This window comes from Anguilla anguilla, chromosome 7 (assembly GCF_013347855.1).
Source record: "Anguilla anguilla isolate fAngAng1 chromosome 7, fAngAng1.pri, whole genome shotgun sequence".
Lineage (NCBI taxonomy): Eukaryota > Metazoa > Chordata > Actinopteri > Anguilliformes > Anguillidae > Anguilla > Anguilla anguilla.
The window spans coordinates 54,676,022-54,700,235 of record NC_049207.1 but is presented as its reverse complement, the minus strand read 5'-3'; the positions used below and the strand labels follow the sequence as shown (position 1 = coordinate 54,700,235).

The 24,214-nt window shown below is 47.8% G+C and overlaps 2 protein-coding genes across 6 annotated transcripts in view; one reads left to right on the top strand and one right to left on the bottom strand.

The window, feature by feature from the left end:
- LOC118232073 (catenin alpha-2) overlaps positions 1-24,214 on the top strand; it is a 317,807-nt gene that overhangs the window by 230,310 nt on the left and 63,283 nt on the right. The gene's annotated exons all lie outside the window — the stretch shown is intronic.
- Positions 5,908-8,631, bottom strand: LOC118232074 (leucine-rich repeat transmembrane neuronal protein 1-like). Its single transcript, XM_035426643.1, has 2 exons — positions 8,482-8,631; positions 5,908-8,297 (listed from the first exon to the last, which is right to left on the bottom strand). Exon 2 carries the CDS (start codon positions 7,641-7,643, stop codon positions 6,009-6,011), a length of 1,635 nt encoding a protein of 544 aa, XP_035282534.1. The 5' UTR covers positions 7,644-8,297; positions 8,482-8,631; the 3' UTR covers positions 5,908-6,008.

Genomic DNA, 24,214 nt, shown 5'->3' with positions numbered 1-24,214 from the left:
CTATTTTTTTTTTAGCATTTTTTAAAAGTATATATTATGCTGATAGAAGTGAGTTGCTTCGCATGCCCAGCCAGACAATGGTGTAAAGTGTCATTGAGTCACAGGTGTTGTTGAGTTTGACATGAAGCATATCGTGCTTTTAATAGCAATCAAACAATTCATACCGTCCTCTCTTTGGTTGATACATGATGTGCAGTGACAGTGTAGTGTTTAGTGCTTCTTTGTGAAGCAGACACAATCATGGTTTGTGCTGGATTTGAAAAGTTGTGAGTGCAACTCTGAGGGTTGTGGAAGATTTTGGTGCAATGTTATTATTCTATTTTTTTTTTCTATTAACAACAGTGCAGAAAATAGCAATCCAAAGGATAACGAAGATAAATAATGAGTAATTGGTCAAAATCTAAATATCTAAATAAATATTTCTGTGTGTTTTTCCTTTCATGTCTGTCGCTGGTCACCACGCGGTCCCCAATCCTTTGCATTCTCGTCACAGGTAAGTCATTTTTATTTTATAAATAATTACCATCTTGTCTACGCATAAAATATGCATAAACATGGCCACAGATTACAAATTTATCCCCTGGCCACACTGAGTACATTAATGCCAAAGCATCTCTCAGGAGGATTATGTTTTGGCAGTTTACTGTCTAATTGAATATCTGACAATACCATTCCTGCCCGCACATGGTCCGTATTTAACACTTCAATAAAAGTAAATAAAAATCCCCGCCCTGCTTCGCATGGAGTAGCTGACAGTTGGAACACACATGACAAATGCAGCTTTTGCTCAGGTGTTGCCACAGTAACACTCGGTTTGAGTGCCACTCTATGGGAAGTGGCTGTCAGGGTCAGTGTGGGATCCATTGCTGTGACTGGCACTGCCTTGGCAGGCGGTGGTGGTGCTGCTATCCCAGAATGCTGCTGTGCGTCCATGGCACGGAGTAGAAACGATCTCTGGGTTTAGCTGTGTTCATTTATTACCACCTTAATCCCCTTACACACACACACACACACACACACATGCATACCAACATCGCTTTACACACACAGAACTACATAACTTTGCACACACTCCTGCCTCACTTTACACACACACACACACCTGTACGCACGTACATACAGTACGCAGGCATGTGCACACACACACACAAACACACACACACACACGCACACACACACAAGCATGCTCCCGCCAAGTCTGCTCTGCTTATGAGTTTAATGAGCCGCCCTCAATGATTCAGACAGAGATTACGGCGCTCATGGGGGGATAAAGCTGTCACTTTGCATTGTGGGGCACTGAGACGGGTCTCGCGAGGACCTCTATTGTTAAACACACGTCCTGACAGCCCCCCTTCCTGTCAGGATTCGTCGGAGTCCCCCGTAAACTGCTCTAATCCCACGCGAGTGCAGGTGCGGGGGCTCCAACGCCAGCGGCGATGTCGGCTTTGTGTCCTAATCCGGCCACGCCCCTGAGACGTTGGCGTCGCCTGACGTTCCCGTCCCTGCTTCACCAGAGACTCTGAGCTGGGGGTGCTCATGAGAGGTGCCATGTCTGTGTCTGTTAGACGCATGGAGACAGTTCTATTCCTGTGAGATGTTGAGTAAGGGCCTCTGTGCGTTATAGATCTCCTTCCCTCTCGTGTAGAACTTCCTCCAAGGCATATATATATATATATATATAAATATATATGTATTTATGTTTCATCAGAATTCACAGAGGAGACGTCATCTTGTCGGATGCGTTGGCGTCTCTGCAGCTCTTGATTAGCATTCCATATTCGGCGCTCAAAATATTATTGTTATTTCTCTTCGTTTTTTTATCATCGTTTTGCCGGAGTCGTCATTCGTGATTTCCGTGAGTCGAGTCTTCGCTCGTACGTGTCACACTGACGTGTCGGGCTGCGAGCCCTTTTACTGATCTGCGGACGACTCTGTTTTACTGAAATATTAACCGCCTGGCCCAGCGTAGTGTTCTCTGCGCTGCGTGGAAAGCTTGGCGATATTGACGGTGCTTTAATAAGGTCATGTTCCAGCCACAGCACGAAGGTGAACTGGAGCTGTTAGTCTTCTCATTACTCATTCTAGATGGCAAATTGTGCTGCCAAAATGCCCGATATCCCCCCCCCCACCAGTGGTCCATTGAATGGCTCATAGTACTCCTGTCATTCATTTGTTTCATCCTGCCGGGTGTTTTATTTTCACCAGTTCGGTCGGGGTTGGATCATCACCAGTGTGGTGATTGTGTTCAGGGTGACCTTACAAAAAAATAATTAAATAAAAAAAACATAAACATAATTTCGCAAGATATAATTAAATGTGTAACAGTTTGCCCTTATAAGGTACAAATAAATAACTGAATTATTTTCTCTTTTGATTGTATGTATACAACCCATACGACACTGAGTTTGAAATATTATGAATGCATTCAAGTAGTCTCTTCATATTGGGTAATATGAAGATTCTCTTGAATTATGCATCTACTTTTCCAAAAAGAAAAATAATTATCATGCTGTATATATATACTCATTGTGAAGTTGTCAGGCCAAAAACTGAAATATAAAAATGAGGAAGTTTCACCATCCAATTTAAAAATGAAACTTTTTACGTTGATTTTGTTATCCTTCATAAACACATTCACTGTATTTTATTGTTGTTTATTTATTTATTTATTTTCATTTTGCACATTGGAGTCTTTGATGAGTTTTTGCTTTGTAACATTTCTGAAATGCATTTTTAATTCCAAAAGATATTTTAAAAATGGATGAAACGTGTGAAGATCAGTTCGTTGTTCTGCTGCTGTAAGTGAGTGAGTTTACTCCACGTTGCATTCCCCTGACTGCACATTGTGTTATTCCAACATTCTTAGAAGATGTTTTACACTTAAAGCACAGCCTGAGAGTAATGGATATATATACTGGTGACTGGTAACTGGGTTTCAAACTGACACTTCCACTAGTGTAGGGAGGCAGCGTACTATAATGGGTAAGGAGCTGGTCTTATTATAAAAGGATAAAGGTATAGTATATGTAAACTGCAGTCTCTGCAAAACTAGTCATCTGCTAACCATTTTGCTTTTGCAATAACCCAACATTCAAAGACGTCAAGCTATGTGGCTTGATGGTAATGCCTGTAGAAACTGAACAGCCGTACGGTAATGTCATAAAATTGGTTTGCTGAGTATCCATTCACATCCAGCGTTTTTTGCTTAGTCATCTAGGCCAAGCACTGAAATTAAAGAGAAGCCTGCCATCTTTTTAATCCACTGTTTGGGCTAATGGTATGCAGATGCCACCACACGAGCAAAATGTGTGCAAATCGAGTCGCTATAGAACATCCGGAGAGCCGCGCCATGGCAACCATCTGTTGTGGACACATTTTTCGTTTTTGCGAGTGCGTCCGTTTTACGACGATGCGAGCGATGTTAATTGCTTAATTAGCCGACACATCCCAGCCGCGTAATCACAAATGGATTATCGGTGTATCTTTTAACGGTGTGTCCGTTTTATTTTAACGTCTGAGATGCCTGGTCGTTTCTGGCTTGGAGCATAGCCTCGTGCTGCAGCACCATGGCACGCTCAGCGTGTGGTTTGATTTGCTAATCTTACGCAAAAAATAAAAAATAAAAAAATAAAAAACACCTCAGGTGAGGACATGACTGCAACGGAAGCCAAGGCACAGACGTTATTTACGTCAAGCTTGAAACACGTGGGACTCCTAGCACAGAGCATGAAACATAAAACACTACATTTACCCCTCGCTGCAGTGCGCATGTTGACGTTAATGGACGTAAATACTTATTGACATTGGTTATACAATAATTATGTAGGCATGGGGGGAAAAAAAACTAACATTGACTGTAGCATATTTAATGAGTTAATGTTAATGTTCAGTGGTAATTCAATTCTAACACAGTTTATGTGAGTACTGTTGGGACCGCGTCTGCACTGTAAGAGTTAATTTAGCACTGAACATTATACTGCGTGTTCATCAAATTGTGCTGCACGTGTCATGGCTGCCCGAAGGGGCTCGCATGCAGGGAATCAATTTCAGGTGTAAAAGGTTATATATCTGGGATCATTTTCTCTCCGTTGTCAGAGAGAAATAGAAAACATTTCATGTTGTTTTCCTGTATTCTGCAGGCTATAAACTTGTTTTGTGGCACTGAAGTTCAGCTTATCCTTCCAGACACGCACACACACGCGCGCGCGCGTACACACACACACCCGGGCGTTCGCTCGCCCACAGACATGCCCGCTGGGCACGGTATGTAACTGCGGTCGTACTGGCGAGCGGCGGCAGATTGGGCGGGCGTGCGGAGGTGGCGGACGCCGTGGCGACCGCTTCAGAGCGACAGCTCGGCTGTTTACCGGAGTGACCAGATGTGCGCTGGGGGGGGGGGGGGGGGGGGGGGGGAAGGCTAGCGTGCGAGCCGACGCCGCGGCGGGCTGCCCGGAGTTCTGCTCGGAGACGGAGCAGCACTGAGCACGCTCACACCGGCTATTTTTTGACCGTTTTTTTTTTTCCCTCTCTCTACCCCCCCCCCCTTCTTTCCCCCCGCTGCTGTTGATATGAGAACATTAGAGAGCAGCCTGAGTCCCCTGCGTGACACGGGCTGTGCCCGGAGAAGACTTTTCAGGCTCGTTCAATTTCACACACAGCCGCCATCCTTCAGTCCAGTCAGTCAAACGCCGTCCTGGTGAGACAGCGCTCAAACAACAGATCCATACCACGCATCGGGAACTCAGCTGTGGAGAATTATGTGGCCATTTTGGATGTACAGCACCTTACCATGTTTCCCACTCAGGCAGAGTTTTGAAATTTATGATATATAAGGCTTTTGCGTTGATTAAAAGATGGGGCCAATTTTTATGTGTACAGCATCGTCTGCCTGTTGCAGATTTTGATTACACATTAAAAAATACGTCAAGCTATGAATTAAAAGCAGCTCTTTCTCATCTAAAAGGATGTTGTCTGAGAGTAATGTACACACTGTCTGTTAGAACCAATTGCAACACAGATTATAAACCCCTACTGAATTCAAATTTGATTGGCTGTCTTTTGAATCTAAATGTTTTCAATGAATGGAGAAAAAAATCACAGCCTACAACCGGCAGATCTGCTTAAATGCAAAAAAACAAACTCCTGCAGGCATGGATACTGTAAATAACAATTATTTTTTTATTATTTAAACATTTTAGTTTACAAAAGAAATAAGGTAGCTTGCATCTCTGTTCACTCTTTGCATCTCTGCTTTACCGATTCCTCTGCTTTTTGTCACCACAGTAAAAACGTTGATTTTGATGTCCCCTTTCGAACACTAGAACATCCGGAATAGAAAGACACATTAAAGCTAAAACATCCTCCTCGCTTTGTGTGACCGCCCCCCCCCCCCTCCCTCGTCACGAGCCCCTCTTCCTGTTTGCAGAGTCAACAGGTGCTGGAAGGCTGTGGCCTCGGAAATCAGCAGTAACCCCACGTTCACTGTCTCCGTCGGTTCTGTGCGCAGCGATGCAGTGCAGAATGTGTGTGTGCGTGTGTATGTGTGTTTGTGTGTGAGTGTGTGTGTGTGTGTGTCTACGTGTGTGGGTGTGTGTGTTGTTGTGGGTGTGTGTGAGTGTGTTTGTGTGTACATGCGTGTATGTGTGTGTACGTGTGTTTGTGTGTGTGTGCGTGTGCGTGTGTGCATGCGTGTGTTTGTGTGTGTGCGTGTCTGTCTGTGTGTGTGAGTATGCGTGTGTGTGTACGTTTGGGTGTGTGTGTGTTTCTGCGTGCCTGTGTGTGTGTGTGTACGTTTGGGTGTGTATATGTTTGCGTTTGTGTGAGTGTGTGTGTGTATGTGTGTGTGTGTGTTTCTGCGTGTGTGTGTGTGAGTGTGTGTGTGTATGTGAGTGTGTATGTGTGTGTGTGTGTTTCTGCGTGTGTGTGTGTGTGCGTGTGTGTGTTTCTGCGTGCCCGTCTCTCTGTGCGTTTGACTCTCCTGCTCCACCCCACCCTCCGGTGCTGGGTGCTCAGACCTCGCACTCTCGAGATGGCTGCTGCTGGCAGGTGCAGGAGCCGTACTCGTTGATGATGACCAGCGCGCCCTCGATGTGGTTGGGCTTGTAGTCGACGTAGTACTCCTGCGCGGACATGGCTGCCATCTGCTGCATGGTCTGCTTCTGCTTCTGCTTGCGGTTCTGCCGGCCCAGGCACTGCCTCAGCTGCCTGAGGCCGGCGGGGAAACACTTCCAGGAGACGTAGAGCATCAGCACCAGGATGAGGAAGGAGAAGATCAGCGCCATGGTGCCCGTCACCACCTTGTGGATCTGCATGGTGCCGTCGAGGTCCGCTCCGGTTTCCGTCACGGCGAACGAGCTGGTGGCCACCCCGCCGCCCTCCACGTCCTGCAGGTCGTACGGGTTCCTGGTGGGGCCGTCGTAGCTGTAGCCGCGGGCGGCGTTGTTGGTGACGGCATGGGGCGCCGGCGTGGTGGTCGCTGCCGCCACCGCCACCGCCGGCTCCTCGCAGAGCCCGAAGGCGTAGACGGCGTCCAGGACGTCCTCGCCCTGCGCCGTGTCGGGGCTGGAGCACAGCAGGGCTGGGTCGTGCTGGCCCTGGAACCCGCCGAGCCAGGAGGCCAGGGCGCAGATGTTCCTGCTGCAGTCCCACGGGTTGCCAGAGAGGGCGACGTTGGTCAGGGACGCCCAGGAGTTCACTATCCGCTGGTCGACGTGCGTGAGCCGGTTGAGGTCCAGGTGCAGGGTTTTCAGGTTAGGCACACTCTCGAAAACGTGAGGCTCAATGTACTCGATCTCGTTGCCTGAGAAGTCGATCTTTTCCAGGAAGGGCCACGTCCAGTCCAGCGTGCTCACCACGATGGCGGCCCGGTTGCGCTGCATGTAGAGCGTGCGCAGCGACAGCAGGCGGGGGAAGTGCGCCAGGTTGACTTTCACCAGTTCGTTGTGCTCCAGGTGCAGCTCGGTGAGCTTGAACAGGCCGGCGAAGGAGTTCCGCGCCAGGCTCTGCAGCCGGTTGTAGCCCAGGTCCAGGAACTGCATGCTCCGGCAGTCCTGGAAGATGCGGACGGGGACGAACTTGAGGGCGTTGTAGCGCAGGTCCAGGTTGGTGAGCTTCCGGAGGCCGTGGAACAGCTCCGGCTCCAGCGCCTGCAGGCTGTTGTGCGACAGGTCCAGCATGCGCAGGTTGGGCAGCGGCCTGAAGGTGGAGTTGGGCAGGCTCTCCACGCGGTTGTAGCTGAGGTCCAGCTCCTTGACGCGGCGCAGCCTCTCGAAGGCGCCCTCCTCCACCGCGCCGATGCCGTTGTGGTCCAGGTAGAGCCAGGTGAGCTGCGACAGGCCGGCGAACTGTCCGTCCCGCAGCTCGGCCAGGCCGTTCTCCCGCAGCGACAGGCCCAGCGCCCCGCTCAGGTTGCGCGGGACGTCCGTCAGGTTGAGCCCCTCGCAGTACAGCATCTTCCCGTCGCAGCGGCAGGGCCGCGGGCACGCCGCCTCCACCCCCGGGAACATTCTCACAAAGATTCCCAGAGAGCACAGTATCAATCCGACAGGCTTCCCCAACTGCCACGTCAGGTACAGACCCACAAGAAGGAAATCCATTAGCATGAATACTCCTGCATGTAGTGGGGCAAAAGTCCATTGAATCATTCAGATACTACATCATTTTGTGGTTTTTTTTTATTTTTTATTTTTCCCCCAGATAAATTCCCTGGAATCCCTGGCTGGAATCTTGCTTTTTTTTTTGTAGTTATTCTTCTGAGCCTTTATTTATTTTAAAGAGGAATCGTGCCACAACAAAAAGAAAAGAACTAAGGAGGATAAAAGCCAAGACTCTTTTTTTCATTTTAGATAACAGAGAGCAGGAGCAGAGGGGAGGGAAAGGGGGGGAGAATAGCGCTTTTCGTGAACTGATCTCATATGAAAGGATTCTCACTCACCCCTTTCCAGAGGCAGACAACCTCTATTCAGCGTCTCCCTTTGTGCTGACGCTAATTACGTGCCAGTCTAAAAAAAAAAAGAGGAAGAGGAAGAAGAAGAAGAGAGAAAGAAAAAAAATGGGGAAAAAAATACCCCGTCTCGAAAAAGAAATTCTGCCTCCCGTGAATCTGGTGGATGGCAGATTCTGGCAAACTTACAGCGTCCGTAGTTATCCTCGTCTGAAAGACCCGGAGAGCTGACAAATCCCGGTGTCTTTTTTTCCCCCTCCGTGGAGTGGTCGGGAGTGCGAGTCTTCCCCCCCACACTGCATGCATGAACGCTGTCCTCTCTTCTCTCCTCAGCTCCTCTCCTCCGCAGTCACTGCTGCCGTGGCGATCGGAGAAAGAGAGAGGGAGAGAGAGAGAGAGAGAGAGAGGGAGAGGGAGAGAAGGGAGGGAGAGAGAGCAGAGAGAGAGGGAGGGAGAGAGCGCAGAAAAGAGGGGAGAAAAAACCCTCAGAACTCTCTCTTTCTGACCACTCCGCCAGATCTCAGCCCTAAATTACTGACCATCACTTGAAGTGTCTGCTGTCCAGAATGTTTTTTTCTTTTAATTTTTTTTTTTTTAATCCATGGAGAGAACGTTATTCATCAGTCACTGGCTTTGAAAAATTCAACTAAATGAATTTACACTAATGAATAAGGAAAGAGTGGAGATTCATTCCATTCTTTTTGCTTTTCATTTTGAAGCCTCATTCCTGTTGGAAGTTGCTGCGCTGTGGTGTTGTTGTTTTTTTCTGTTTGTGTTTGCTGGTTCTGCTGCAGCTGGGTGGTAAGCCTGCGAGCCCAGAGGCGACGTGTTGAAAGCAGCATTCGATCTCCTGCAGCCGACTACTGCCAGCGCATGCAGAAGCACCTTCCCTTCACTGAGTGTCGTAAGCCAGTCACAATTCAGGCAGGGGCGTCTACCTCTCCCTTTCCACTCCCCCCCCCCCACCCCAACCCTCGCCCCCCCCTCCCCTCACGGCCCCTTCCTCCTCAGTCCCCTCCTCTCTTGCTCTCTCAGTGTCTCAGATATTTCCATATTGAAAAGGGGCCAAGCTTAAAACCGGGGTTTTAATGAAGCCCAGGATTAATGCTTGCTTTCTGTGGCTCCTCCCCCTTATTCTTGCTCAGTCTTCTGCTTAGACTGCACTGTCTCTCTCTCTCTCTCTCTCTCTCTCTCTCTCCCTCTCCCTCTCCCTCTTTCCCTCCCTCCCTCCCTCCCTCCCTTCCTCTAATGAAATGAAACAAGCCATCTATCCGCTGATTTCCTTCTTGTTGCTGTTGGATTCCCGCTTCCTCGTCATTACAGATTAATATTCCTCTAATGACCGGAGGGCATTTTGAATGCACCCATCCCCACATTTGTAACTGTGCAGAGCCCCTCAAGTGTGAATAGGCTGGTAGATGGCAGATGGGGGATATTTTTGATTCTGACGGTGGTGCAAGCCAAAAAAAAAAAATCTCTCTGTCTCCGCTCTTATTTTCTGAACGAACATTTATTCTACCGTCAGCAGTAAGGATGATGTGCATATTGAAATCTCATCTCTTTATCTGGTAGTGTCATTATGGAGTGGTTGCAACCCCAAAAAAAATGTTGGCAAATGTTGGCACAGCCCAGGAGGATTCTGGGATATGTCCTCAGGGTTATACGAGAGGCAGTGTTTTTTTTTAGAGTCAGGGGATAACAGGACATCGTTTTGGGATCTGCCATGATAACTGGACAGGACCCCGAGCACCTATTCATTAATCATGGTTCATCTCTGAAGCACTTCAGTCAATACTGCATATACTGTATATACATACTGACCTCTAAATAACCTCCAAATATCAATCCTAAAATACGGAACCATACGGAACCTGTTCTTGCCGGAGATCAATGCAAGAGATGGTACTACCTGTTTCACCAATTATGGAACCTACTCAGTACTGCAGAAGTAGGCATTGTCATGCAGTCAGGAAAAAGATACAGATTTAATTATGTGATATGTCAGTTTGTTTGAATGGCACTCCTCTGCTATGTATTATTCATTTGTGTTCTTTTCAGTGTCTGTTCGGTACCAGTGAGGGAGAATACCAAGTTTTACATTTATTTATTTAATTTATTTTTATTTAATTCATTGATTTGGGAGCAGCCTAGGCATTAACAGCAAAGTGAACAAGAATACATGCGGACACTGTTTTATTTTCAAACAGGGAAGACTTACAGAAGTGAATGTGTGCAGCAGGGCTGCCCAACCCTGTTCCTGGAGATCTACCGTCCCGTAGGTTTTCACTCCTGCCCTAACAAAGCACACCTCATTCAACAGCTAGACCAGGGCTGCCCAACCCATGTTCCTGGAGATCTACCATCCTGTTGATTTTAATTTCAGCCCTAATTTGATATACCTGACTCTACTAATTAGCAGCTCAATACCATCTGTAGTCATGGAATGAGGTGTGCTTTTGTCATGCCATTCCATTGCAGCTGATATTCTGCTCTGTATCGAACTACAAGTCAAGGCATAATCGGTATTCTGCAGGCCTCATATTTCATTTGGCCTGACTTGACATGGATTCCCTAGTTTGTTGTGGTTCAGCTCTCTTCCCAGCCCCCCCCCCCCCCCAATCCCCTGCTGCTTAGAACTGAAGAAAGCCAATATTTGCATTCCATCGAACCGTGTGACTCATTATGGTTTTGACAAGTTTGTAGCGACTGAATAAAATATGGCACATACTGTAGGCCGTGCTTTCATATCGGACCATCGCGACTGCCGCCATCTTGTTGTCTCAACCCAACTTATTTTAAGAGTAATGGGGCAGGAGCGCGTGTACGGCTGAAGCCATGTTGTCCAGGCTTTGGTACAGTATGTGTGTGTAGTGCTGTAGAAGACCTTACAGTAAAGCTGAGTCTTTACAGTACAACTGTAAAAAAAAGCTTGTGCAGTAACTGATGGCCTGGACAGGCTAAATGGTCTGCTGTCATCATTATGTATTATAATGCTCTTAAGTAATTAAATTACCCAATGGCCTGTCCCCTTGGTGCTGAATCTCAATTGATCATTTAATTCTTTGTTCATGTTTTACTGTAAAGTTCCACAATATCATTAAGCCTTATACATACATAGATACAGTACATATGCACACACACACACATATGTACACGCATAGGTGTGATATAAATGCTATTTGATTGAAGTAAAGTAGAAGGAACATGAAAGACACAGTAAGATGTGTGCTGTACATCTGCATATCTGATTTCCACTGATGTACCATAAGCTGCCTCATATGCATCCATTGATGACAAATGTCTTGGTAGGATTATCCAGGCTACCAGTATACCAGTCACTCTACATATCGGTGTCTCTAAATGCACACACGTCTGTATTACTGATGGGCACTGATAAGAATATTCTATAATAGTGTAATTAGTACAGTTTAAAGCTGAATATTGGGTGCAATAAATTTTTAGATTTTGAGAGGTGGACAGAAGTTTGAGGTGACCACCTATGCTAGATGCCATTCCTAAAAAACAACAATGGACTGCATTTTATATAACGCGTTTTATCCAAAGCGCTTTACAATTGATGCCTCTCATTCACCCATTCACACACACACTCACACACCAATCAGCTCGCTGGGAGCAATTAGGGGTTAGGTGTCTTGCTCAGGGACACTTCGACACGGCCAGGGCGGGGGATCGAACCGGCAACCCTCCGACTGCCAGACAACCGCTCTTACCTCCTGAGCTATGTCGGTTCCTCAACAGGCTCCCAGGCCTCGCTCTCTCATTCTCGGAGGGAAAAAAATAAACTCTTCAGACGTCAGAGGCTCAGGAGTCTTTGTTGTCTTCGACGTTAAACGTTGGCGTCTCCGTCCGCCATCGATTCCGATTAACTTCTTCTGTCACGAGGAGCGCCCGAAAAATCAGAAACCGATGAGTCAGCGTTGTTACCCAGCGTCACGGACTGTGATTCGCCACTTCAAAAAACATCAGCTGTCTGGCTTTTCTGTTCTTTTCCATATTTCATTCTTTTTAAAAAGCAGTGGCGAAAAGGCAAACATCAATCTGTCATTTTCTGTGTGACCACTGAGGCCTGCATTTCTTTCTTTTTCATTTTGACAATTCATCTTGTGTCACTATTATAAAATATAAAGTGTATGATTATTATCATTATGATGATTATTATTATTATTATTGTTATTGTTATTATTATTATTATTATTATTATTATTTATTGTAGTAAAATTAGTATTGGCAGTAGGAGCAGATGTCGTAGTCGTTAATTTATCAATAGTAATAGTAGTACTTTGTATCATCATTGTTTGCTTTTTGTGTTATAGTTTGATGCAGCCTTATCTGGCTGTTTCTTTAACTGGAGGGCAGCATAATTAGTTTATCAAATGATCCATCTCCATTTCCCCTCGTGGGGAAACGGTCATTCCTCATTCCAGCCAATAAGCATAAACTAGCGCTAGACAATCTGGAACCCTTCATTTGGTTAGCGTCGGTTATTAATGCAACATACAGTATTTTGTTTTCCTTGGATATGTCGAATCAATATCTTATTATCTTCCTCCGTTTCCTACAACATTAGGTTTCTTAAGCACAGCTTCGTAAGTCTCTCTGCTGGACCACTGCAGAACTTGTCTGCAAATGGACTTTTTTTCTGTGTATATTGCGCCTAGCTCTATGGGGAAGTATTTATGGGACATGATTGACAGGTCAGGGCAAGTTAAACAATCATGTGCCTTATTTTTTTTTGAAATTTCAGAACTGTGCTTACAATTCAAAGCTTATAGGGTTAGTTTGATTCCCTGGAGTGAGAATGCTGTACCCTAGAGCAAGTTAAATTACCTAACTCATATTCAGCTGTGTGTAGTGACTGTATGTACAGAGAATGCAATCTGTGGAATAAGTGTGACTGCTGGATGTGCTGGAGTTTTGGATGCAGTTGTTAAATCCATATAAAATGCCTGCTGTTTTAAAGTAGCAGCGCAATTAACTTCTCGTTTGTGCTTTAATCCCTTTCAGAGGACTCAATAAGTGTTGGGAATATTATTTTGTTTTCATTTTTTTCCCCTATAAGCATTTTCTTTTTTATTATTATTTTTTAGCTTTCTCCCAAAATGCTTTTTTAAGAAGTTAATATATTGTGACATGTTCTCTGTGTAGTGTAGTCTGTGTTTTAGCCTTAAAATGAAGAAGGCGAGTCACTTTTTGAGTCTGAGTGGGTCTCTTCTACTTGTCCAGTTGGTAAGAGCGTATTGATCGTCCCCCCATAATTCCGTTTGTAGTACAGGACTGTACAGTGCAGTGCAGTGCGGGAGGGCGTGTTTACAGTAAATACTATACTATACTACACTATACTATAGCAGTAAAGGGTGGACCAACTCCATATTAATGCCCACAATATTGGACGAGATGTTGGATGTCAGGTATCCAAACACTTTTGGCTATATAGTGCATTTTATGCAGTTAAAAGGGGGGGGGGGGGGGACATTGACTCGTAGCCCTGCTGCCCCTCCGATGGCCCCTCTGGTGAACCCCGCATGACCGTCCGCTTTGAATCGCTCTTTCATTCGTCTTCCACTTCCTGTCTAATCATCACAGCTTCGCCATCACTGTCAGAACACTGGGGGCTATTTAATTGATTAATTGTAGCCTGATTAAAAGCCCATTATTCAAATAAATCATCAAATTAGAGGGGTCCTGCTTCGTTAACTACTTTTTGAAAAAAAAAAAAAGAAAAGGAAAAAAAAAAACATGGATAGGATCAGTTTGTGGCCTGTCTGCTGAAAAAATGCCTGTGTTGCCTGTGGTTGTGAAGGGGAAGGAGAGGGTGGGAGAGCGCTTTCTCAAACACGACTTTTTTCCCCTGTGAGATGTGGAATCAGGCAGTAGTGTATTATAGCGCCGTCACTCATAATGAAAGAAATGTTGCATGCACCAGAAAAAGCAATGCGCAGTCTCATACAATTAAATTATATAAAGAAAAAAAGGCCACAACTACAGGGCTGTTCACGTAGACTTGAATGGGATTAATGTAATTTTTAAGGTTTGTTTTTTTATTTTAGTTTAATCCCTCAAATGAACACACATTCGATGAACACTCGTTAGATAAACACACTGCTGTAGCCTCGTAATGTGGGGAAATACTGGAAATATTGGAAACACACTCCTTCTGTCTTGAACATTGGACCATTAAATGTTACTTTGCACTTCTGGGAAATTGTTATTATTTTTACAAATGTCACTGTGCAAAGGGAAATTACGTATCTTGTTAAAGTACTGGCCACATTTAGGCAGTTTGATTTTTTTTGTTACAGTGTACCCTTAGACTCTGCTCTGTCCCTCTATAAGAAACTGTCAGTTAATTCATCCTGCTTAAGGAAGCAAAGAAATATCCTGGAGAAAGACAAGTTTTTAAAAAGAAGAACACTAACTTCAGAAGTCTAGCAAACGCACATAGAGGAGAATAATAGACCTTTTATCAGTAATTTGAGTCTCTTAATTAACACTCACCTGACACCTACTGTGGAAATCACAGAAAATGACTTTTGGCAGCGTCTGTAACCTCTGTCTCAACAACAGGTCCAGTAATTTTGCATCTGGTCTCACCGCCAGTCCAGGACATTTGATTGAACCCATACCAGACAAGTCACCGGGAAAGTTGGGAAGCGGAAAGTCACACAGTGCTGTCCATCTGCACCGCACGCTCATTAAACACGCTTCAAACACGCATCGTACACACATCACAAACACGCATCGCGCAAGCATTGCATACGCATTGCACATGGATCACACACACGCATTGCACGCGCACATCAGACACGCATCGCACACGCATAAAACATGCATCACACAAGCATCGCACGCACATCACACATGCATCAAACACACACACACGCATCACACGCGTATTGCACACACAGCAAACACACATCGCACGCACGCATCGCACACGCACCGCACACGCATTGCACACGCATTGCACACGCATCGCACATGCATCACACACACGCATTGCACGCGCACATAAGACACGCATCGCACATGCATAGAACATGCATCACACACGCATCGCACGCACATCGCACATGCATCAAACACACACACACACGCATCAAACACACATCGCACACACACATCGCACACGCATCACACACGCATCGCACGTGCATCCGCATCACACACCGCGAGCCATCTCGCCCCCACTTGAATTTCCCCCCGGATCATTTCTGTCTGTGCCTTCCAGCAGCTCAAATAACGTGTAGGCGTGTGCTTTTCAGCGCTATTAGAGAATAGATTCAAAATCGGCACAAGGAAATGGAGAGACTTGTAACCAGTATTCATACCACCTTGTACCCTTCCCGTGACAAACCACTGAAGCTAAGCAGGTGTGGGCTTAGTTAGTACTTGAACGGGAGTCTTTATGGAAAACTAAGTTACTGCTGGAAGTGTTGGCTTGCCAGTAGGAGGCGCTCTTCTGTCTAGACAAGTAGAAAGAGTGATGGAGCACTTTGCATTAGTCGTTAATCCAAGGTCTTAACGCAATTAAAGATCCCAACCCAGGACATGTTTCAAAAGAATAGTTACCAGAAAAAATGTTTTCCCTCACACATATAATGCAAAATGTGGGGAATATGATCATTCACCTCTACAGCTATCCATAAATTAAATGTAGTTGATGTGGAAGAATATTTTGTTTGAAAAATAAATATAGCTGGAATGTTCCGTCAGAATATGAGATGTTGTTTCCGTGGTTATAAGCGTTAGGCAGCCGTACCCTCGGAATCTTTGGCCTGCTCTTTCCACCCTTTTAAAACTAAACAAGCAACTTATGTTTTGGTCATGACAATGCTGTAGCCCCAGTCATGACCAGCGTCTCCCAGCCGATGACGGCTAGATCCTTCCATCGGTGTATCAGGGTCACTTGGGGGATGGAAAGGGTTGCCTCTTTTTCTGTGATTCCACAGAGATTTTTAAAAACATCTTTCATGCAGATCAGCATTGCACAGTCATGCCTTGCTCCGTGAGCTCTTTTGTTCTGTTCTCTGTCTCTTACTGAATGCGCTGATTAATGTTTACAATTCAATTTTTTTTTTAAAATCATGGCTATTACATGAAGAGGGTTTTCAACACATTGCACTGGAAATCTGAACTTAACACCTGACCAATCTATGACACAATGGCAAATTTCTTCAACATTTCTTCAATATTAGCATTAAAACATATTGATATTCTTCACCAAAAGCGTTGCGTATTGAAACATGTTGTCAGTTTTGTCATACGTGACTGCTGTTTCAGACCCAAAGTTTTTCTTTTAACAGAACAGGAGTGAAGGGTAGCAGGCACTCTCCAGCCGCACTGATGAACCTTTGATTCATTTTGAGAATGAGAGCTGGTGGTAGCTGAAGTGCAGAGACTGTGGAAAGCTGTTAGATAACGTCTCTATCAGCTGTGAGTGCATCTGCTGTGTGCCACACCGCAGCCAGAACAGCAGAGACGGCTGTTCATGCACACTATAACAGGAAACACACACACTCATACACACACACACACACACACGCACACACTCATACACACACAGACATGCGCACACGCACACACACACACACACGTGCACACACACACACACGCGCATGCACATACACACACACACACACACACACACAAATCTCTTCCACATATCCATTTCTTTGCTTTGTGCGAGGCTAGATTTCTCTTACATTGTGAGTGTAAGATCAAGCTGATAAACAACAAAGGCATTTTTTTCAAAGCCTTATTTATTTTTTATTTTTTGCTTATCTTTACCAATGGTGCCAGTAATTCTGTGTGTGTGTGTGTGGCTGTGTGCATGTGTGTGTGTGTATTGTGAGTGTGTGTGTGTGTGTGTGTGTGTGTGTGGTGGGGGGGTTCCTATACACTATCTCCTAAAATGGCTGCCTGCTTCAGCCACCTGCTGCTAACCGAATCGGAACTTTCTGAGGCAGATATTCCGTGAGCTTCTCTGATAACGGTCCTCATTAATATGCAGCCATGCATGATTGACAGGGGAGTCGGGGGGGGGGGGGGGGGGGGGGGTAGGGGGGGGGAAGGCTCTCTGTTTACTACGTGAGCCCTGGGGCTCAATTCTATGCGAGATGCAGTGGCGTGGAAAAGTCAGGGGGTGTGCGTACCCTGCGCAGCGACGCCCCCCCCCCCCCCCGCCATCCCGGCGCGAAGCAGACCTAATTGAGCGCATTGAGGGCCTGAACTGTGCGGTGTGCTAACAAGCGGCCTGCTGGGACGGGCCGAACCTAAGTGGCGAGAGGCAGAACGTGCCCGCGGGACGCTGGACCCAATCAGAGAGCGCAGTGCTGAAGGGGACACATTCACACCCAACCAGGCCACTTACATTCTGCTGCACGTTCGCCGCAGGTCCCGCACCCCCCACCCCCTCACCCACACCCTCCACCCCCTCACCCGCACCCACACCCCCACCCCCTCACCCGCACCCCCACCTCGCTCACCCGCACCCCCACCTCGCTCACCCGCACCCCCCACCTCGCTCACCAGCACCCCCCACCCCCTCACCCGCACCCCTCACCCCCTCACCCGCACCCCCACCTTGCTCCGCAAATATAGTTTACTTACTTTCTGACCAGTCACGCTCAAATGAACTCTTTTCCGTCAACTTGCGACACGTGGACCTTAATTGCATTGGTTTCATGGTTAAAGTCTTCTAGTGTCTTCGTTATTGTATTGCCTGCCATTCACCTGTTGCAAACATTACATAACATAACCTAATATAACATAACATAATGACAAGAACAGGCCATTCAGCGCAACAGTACTTGCAATTTTCCTGACTAAATTGTACCTAGTGCTCTGAATACCTACAGACTAGATAGTATCTAACACCGTCTCAAGCCTAGTCTTGAGAATCCCCAGAGTGCCTCTCCTACGTGACCTGGCAGGCTATTTCACACATTGACCACTCTCTTGCAGATCTTTTCTGGAGAACATACAGGTTCCTACATGTTGTGCTCTTGTATTTCCAAGTAAGGAACAAAGTTAGGTGACCTGTTGTTACCCAGCAAACACAAAATGTTCTGTTGTCAGTGCGTGGCAGGAACATTGTGAGAGCATTTTTTGTTGGGTAGTATTTTTTTTTTTTATTGAACATGCACGCATTTCATCAGAGAGGCCTGAAATCCAAATATTTTATGTTCCTATTGATCTTGTTTTGATTATTTTAATTTGCTGCCTAGTGCATGTCGGCCTCTGTCAGAGGACTCAGTTGCAGCTCCAAACGGACTTCTTTTTTGAGTACAAGGCTAAGGCTGTTTTTTTGAAATACCTCTTATGGTCAGACATTGCTCTTATGGTGCCCTTGTGCTTTTTCCATTATTCACGCTTTTCACACATCCATACCGTGCCGGGATCATTCTCTGCTTGTCAAAAGCCTGTGTATTAGAAAGGTGGTGTTGAGATTCGCAAGGGACGAAAGTATCCTTTTTAGCGATGCTCCCTGTCCTGCATTCTGGCGGAATGACTCCTACTTGTTAGCGCGCTAGCAATTTTCATATCCACTCCGGGATTTTGTGCGTTCGAAGTGATTTGACAAGTCGAGCAACAACAGTCCACACACTTCACGTCTCGCCGTGTGCCTGGTGGGACGCTCATCTTGGTACATGAAGGTATTTAAAGGAAGGCGTGTGTGCGGTCTACAGACTGTTGCATCCATTCATACAGCTGGATATGTACTGAAGCAATGCAGGTTAAGTACGTTGCTCAAGGGTACAATGGCAGTGCAGGTTACAGTAAGAACCTTGCTCAAGTGTACTCCTTGGGAATCGAACCTGTGACCTTGAGGTTATGAGACCAGGTCCTTACCCGTTATGCTACGCTGCCGCCCCAGCTTGACTTACAGTAGGCTTTGATGTTGGTGCTCCGTCCAGCTCCTGCCCTTATATGAGGACTGTGGATGTGCGTTCCGCCACCACCGCTCTTGATCAAATCGCTCCGAGTCATTGATTTGGTCATTAATTTACCCACGAGCAGCGGCGTGTTTCACTGCGCCTGCTGCCTGTTTTACCTCCACAAAATGGCCTCCTGGTATGGAATCCGCATTTTTTTTTTTTTTTTTTAAATGGAAAGGTCTCTTTAATGTGCAGCGCAAATATGGCGTGTCAGGCCACACACACGCTCAATTTCACTTAGCATTGCATTTGCAAATGAATTGGCGCTACTGGAGTGTCAAAAAAATATTTCCTCGGGTCTTTTAGACGAGACCACAGACTATCAGGAGGAAGTCATATGTAAATTAAACATGCTCTTTCTCCAGCTGTCTGAATTGGAATTCCTCTAACAAGGAGATAAACCTCCCAGCAGGATGTTTTAGAGAAGAGGGAAAAAAAAAAAAAACAATGGACAGGAATTTGAGTTTTTTTCTCTTTCTCTCTCTCTCTCTCCAGGCAAGGCGAGCAACAGCTTTCATTATTTCTGGGTGTTTTTTTTTTTCTCTCCTTCTTTTGCTTCATACTGAGATATGCTTTTAGATCCAATCAAAACCCCGGTGCAGGAGTGCTCGCTGATGCTAGCTTGCAGAGCTTTCCTTTGTGCAGCGAATTAGGCGAACCTTCAGCGGGCAGCACACAAGAAATATGTATTTTGCCCCCCAGCCCGCCCCCCCCCCCCCGCCTTCCCCAGCTCCCCCTCCCCAAAGTACAGACCTGCTGTACTTTATCTGAACAAGCTTCCGTTCTCCTGTCCTCTGGGGGGCTCCGCTATTAATTAAGACGTGTTCTCCGTGTAGTCGCTGACCTCCCAGGTGGCAGGTCTCGACGGAACAGGCCCTCTCCGACTAGTCGGTGGTGCCCCGTTTGCGTTTTCTGGCACGAGCCCCCCTCCCCCCCCCACCCCCGCACCCCCCACGCGGTTGACCGGGCCGGCCGGCCGGCCGGCTTTGGGCCATCCTCAAAGGAAGAAAAGCCTTTTCCACTCAGCACAGAAGATCCAAAAGAGGAAGAGTTTCAGTGGGAAAGCAATTTAGTTAACATAACATTGAAAGAAAAAAAAAGCACAGCCTCTAGTCAAACATTGAAGCCTGGGTTTAATCTATTTTGTCCTTTACTTAGACAAACATTTTTTTTTATTTAAAGGTTTTTTTTAATATATGAACACAGTTTGGTGAGTTCAGTTATAGCTATAGCTAACTCGGCGAACAGAAGTTTTGAAGAAATGGTGTAAAGCTTCTTTTTGCTGTAATTCAAAGTTAAGGACAAATCTCGACTGACACGTACAGCTCAGTTCTGTATCCAGGTTATTAAAGATGCTTATAGTGCTAGAATGTAAAATTACTCTTGTGAAGGAGCTCCTTTCATGCTGTAATGATGTTCTATAGTGTTGGTCTTCGATGAGACATATATTAAAAATACTTTATTGCAATGAGAGGTGTATACAAGAAAAATGTTTTGAACCCATAACATGTTCAGGTGGTGTTAAGCAGGTCTACCACAATCAAATAGCCCTGCACTAAACATACCAAGACATTTACCTGAAGACATTTACCTGGATGATTCATGTGTTCAATAAAATAAAAGCTTGCAATTTGCATGACTTTGTTAATATGGGTTATTTAATGTACTGCTGGTAAAGCATAAAAGACAAATCTTCAAGTGCTGACAAAAATATTACTGGGCCTTAATGCGCTTATAAATGCAACTCTTCAAAATGAACGTTTTCTAAATGCCTGGTTCATTATATGGTGAAGTCAATGGCACTAATGAGGAATGTGATATTGAACAAGGGCAGTGGAATCATTGAGACAAGTGCTGCTATAGAAACAAGCCTTTTTGAAATTTCCACTGCTATGTTGTTCAGAAAGGATAATCCACGTGTTGAAAACCCTACTTATTTGATTATAACCCTTGTAATGGGTTAATAATGTGCAAAAAAAGAAAAAGAGGATAATGGATTTAAAGAACGTAATTTGCTCACAAATCATAGTTACTGTCTGTGAGCTGTTTGCAGTGCGCTGTGATTGGATGGCCACCTCAGACCTGGAGCTGGGGGGGGGGGGGGGCACTGAGAGAGATAATGATTCTACCAGTGCAGCTAAATTGTTCTCTTTGAAGTCATTCAGCTTGAAATCATTGGAATAATGGGACGTATGGCTCCAAGTGTGTTTTTTTCTTAAATATGGGAGCCCCATGCAGAGACTGCGTAAAAACACGTGTTTGCTCTTCCCCGTCGACGTCTGCCTTTAATCTCGCCGCTGACTGGTTGGCGGATAAACATCGCCTTCATTCCCATAATCCTCCACAGAATCTGCCCGTGTATGAGCTCGTTAGAAGGCAGTTTGAGTCCTTCCCGTGTTGTGTTTCTGTCCTGTCCGCACATTTCGCGTCGATGAACTGACGGTTTTCCGAAGGACAGCGAGTGCATAAAGCGCTTTGCCAACCGTGACCTGTGTGCCTCTTTGATACATAAGACGCATGTTTCTGGGGCAGAATCCACTATATCTGCATCAAAAACTATGCACAAAAGTAGGCTTAGTAAGTCTTTGGTGTCTGTGCACTGAACCCACCCCATTCCTGGGTCACGGCAGGCACTGACGGCTTGGTCGCTGCCATTAACCGATCTTTACTTGAGCCCCGACCTGACCGAGAAACCCTTCGTCCACCTCTGTAGACACTGAGTTTGAGTGATTTGTCCCGAGGTTGTGTGGTCCATGTGCCCTGAGGTGTGTGCGCGTATATCTCTGCCTGCTCAGGAAGTGGCGCTGCGCCCTGGGGAGCCTGACAGGCGGGGCCGGCCCACAGCGCAGCGCGCAAACCCCCCTAACCGCTTAAACACACACGCAGCTCAGTCTGGGCGTGAGGAATGCGCGCCTGTCAGTGTGTCGCCGTGCAATTACGTCTCGCGCCTCTGCCCCCCACGCCCCCCCCCCCCCCACCGGAGACTTTGCCGGCGCTACGGACGCGTGCCTCACAGACGCTCTGAGGGAGCGGTAGCGGCCCGTGACGGGCGATAGCCGTACCCATTCCCCCCCCCCAACGCCCCCCCCCCCCCCCGCGTGCGCTCACACTGCTGCTTTCTTAAAATCCTACGCAGGCTTTTAGTGGCGACGCTGACTCCGCCCCCCCCCGGTCAGAGAATTCCGTTTGGTTGCCGGGGGGACTACTGCCGGTGCTCACCGGGGAGCCGGTCCCGGGCCTACTGCGGTTAGGCGGTCTGTTTGCCGTTGACGTATCGCGCTCGTGAGGGAAGGGGGGCTGGGGGGCTGCCGGGGCTGGGTGGGTCGGGGGCTGGGGGGCTGCCGGGGCTGGGTGGGTCGGGGGCTGGGGGGCTGCGGGGGCTGGGTGGGTCGGGGGCTGGGGGGCTGCGGGGGCTGGGTGGGTCGGGGGCTGGGGGGCTGCGGGGGCTGGGTGGGTCGGGGGCTGGGGGGCTGCGGGGGCTGGGTGGGTCGGGGGCTGGGGGGCTGCGGGGGCTGGGTGGGTCGGGGGCTGGGGGGCTGCGGGGGCTGGGTGGGTCGGGGGCTGGGGGGCTGCGGGGGCTGGGTGGGTCGGGGGCTGGGGGGCTGCGGGGGCTGGGTGGGTCGGGGGCTGGGGGGCTGCGGGGGCTGGGTGGGTCGGGGGCTGGGGGGCTGCGGGGGCTGGGTGGGTCGGGGGCTGGGGGGCCAGGGGGCCAATCCATATGAATACCCGCCGAAGGCTTGGGCTCCCCCATGGGGTCAGGTATCCGTATTAAAACCCGCCGACGGGGTGGGCCCCCCCCCCATGGGGGACAGGTATCCGTCTTTAAACCCGCTGAAGGCTTTGGCCCCTCCGTGGGGTACAGGTATCTGTCTCTAAACCTGCCGAAGGGTTGGGCCCCCCCTCCCCGTGGGGGTCAGGTATGGCCGCAGACTAATGGACGCGCAGATCCGATTTGTCTGACTGAGTGGGGAGAGTGATATCTCCTTGGGGCCCGTGGGCGTGAATGGTAATTTCTCAGTGCCTGCCACTGCAGATCCCTCCTTCTGATATATAAAATAAATAAACTGGAATGAGATGAGAGAGGGAGGGAGGGAGTGAGGGAGAGAGAGACAGGGAAAGAGAGAGAAACTGAGACAGAGGCAAGGAGAGAAAGAGAGAGAGAGACAGAAAGACAAGGAGGGAGAGAGAGAGACACAGAAAGATAAGGAGAGAGAGAGAGAGTCAGAGACAGAAAGAGAAGGAGAGCGAGACAGAGAGATAGTGGGAGGGAGAAGGTAGAGAGAGAGACAGGGAGACACAGAGAGAGGGAGAGAGAGACCGACCCAGCATGAGAGAGGGAGAGGGACAGAGAGACACACACTGAAAGACAGAAAGGTAGAAAGAGAGCGCGAGAGAAAGAGAAGAGAGAGAGGTGCCTGTGTCTCTGCATGAGGAGCAGATCATAAACCCTCTAGGCCAGGGGCTGCCTTTGCCGAAGCAGCTGAACTGGTACATGTGCTTTTATTTTCCACGGCGCGGCGCACACGCGTGTACACGCGTCCGTCTGCCCCCGGCCCCTGTCTCATTTCCTCTCCTGCTGCAGGGAAGCCGGTGTCATACTAATGAGGGAGTCCATGGGCTCCGCTTCGCGTCTGATAGCACTGGCCCCCGAATGGAATCTCTTTCTTTTTTTTCTATCTCTCTCTCCCTCTCTCTCTTTGTCTCTCTCTCTATCTATCTCTCTCCCTCTCTCCATTCCCCTCCAATGCTCATGCCTCTGGCACCCACGGTGTGTAAAGACAGAGTGTTGCCTAAAATAGCCGGCCGGTCGGTCGGTGCGCGTGATGAATTGAGGCGGAGCGAGACGGCGGCGGGGGTTGGGGGGGGGGGGGTGCGTGTTCCTGACCCCCCCCCCCCCCCGCTACCTGTGAGCTCTCCCGCCTCTCGCCATGCAGAGCAGGCATCCGCCGAACCGCCGCGGTGGCCTTGACCTTCCCCCCGCCCCCCGCCCCCCGCCCCCTGCCTCCCGCCCCAGAATGGATTGTTCTGTATTTGCTTAATAACTTTCCCCCCGTGTTGCGTCTTGTGCAGATCCACCTGTCAACCTACACTCCGCCCCCCCCCCCCCCCCCCCCATTCCCGCCTCCGAAGGTATCAGAATGCTGGGAGAAACGCAATGTGCTGCATTTTCCATTTTCACTTCGACCCCCGCACTCATCCGCACACACACACTCACTCACAACCGTGCCTGCACGCGTGTACACACAAAACACATACACACACACACACACGCTCGGACACACACCCGTACAGACACACACGCACACACACACGC

Coding starts and splice junctions, on each gene's coding strand:
- LOC118232074 (XM_035426643.1), bottom strand. CDS start 7,643: ATGATTCAATGGACTTTTGCCCCACTACATGCAGGAGTATTCATGCTA.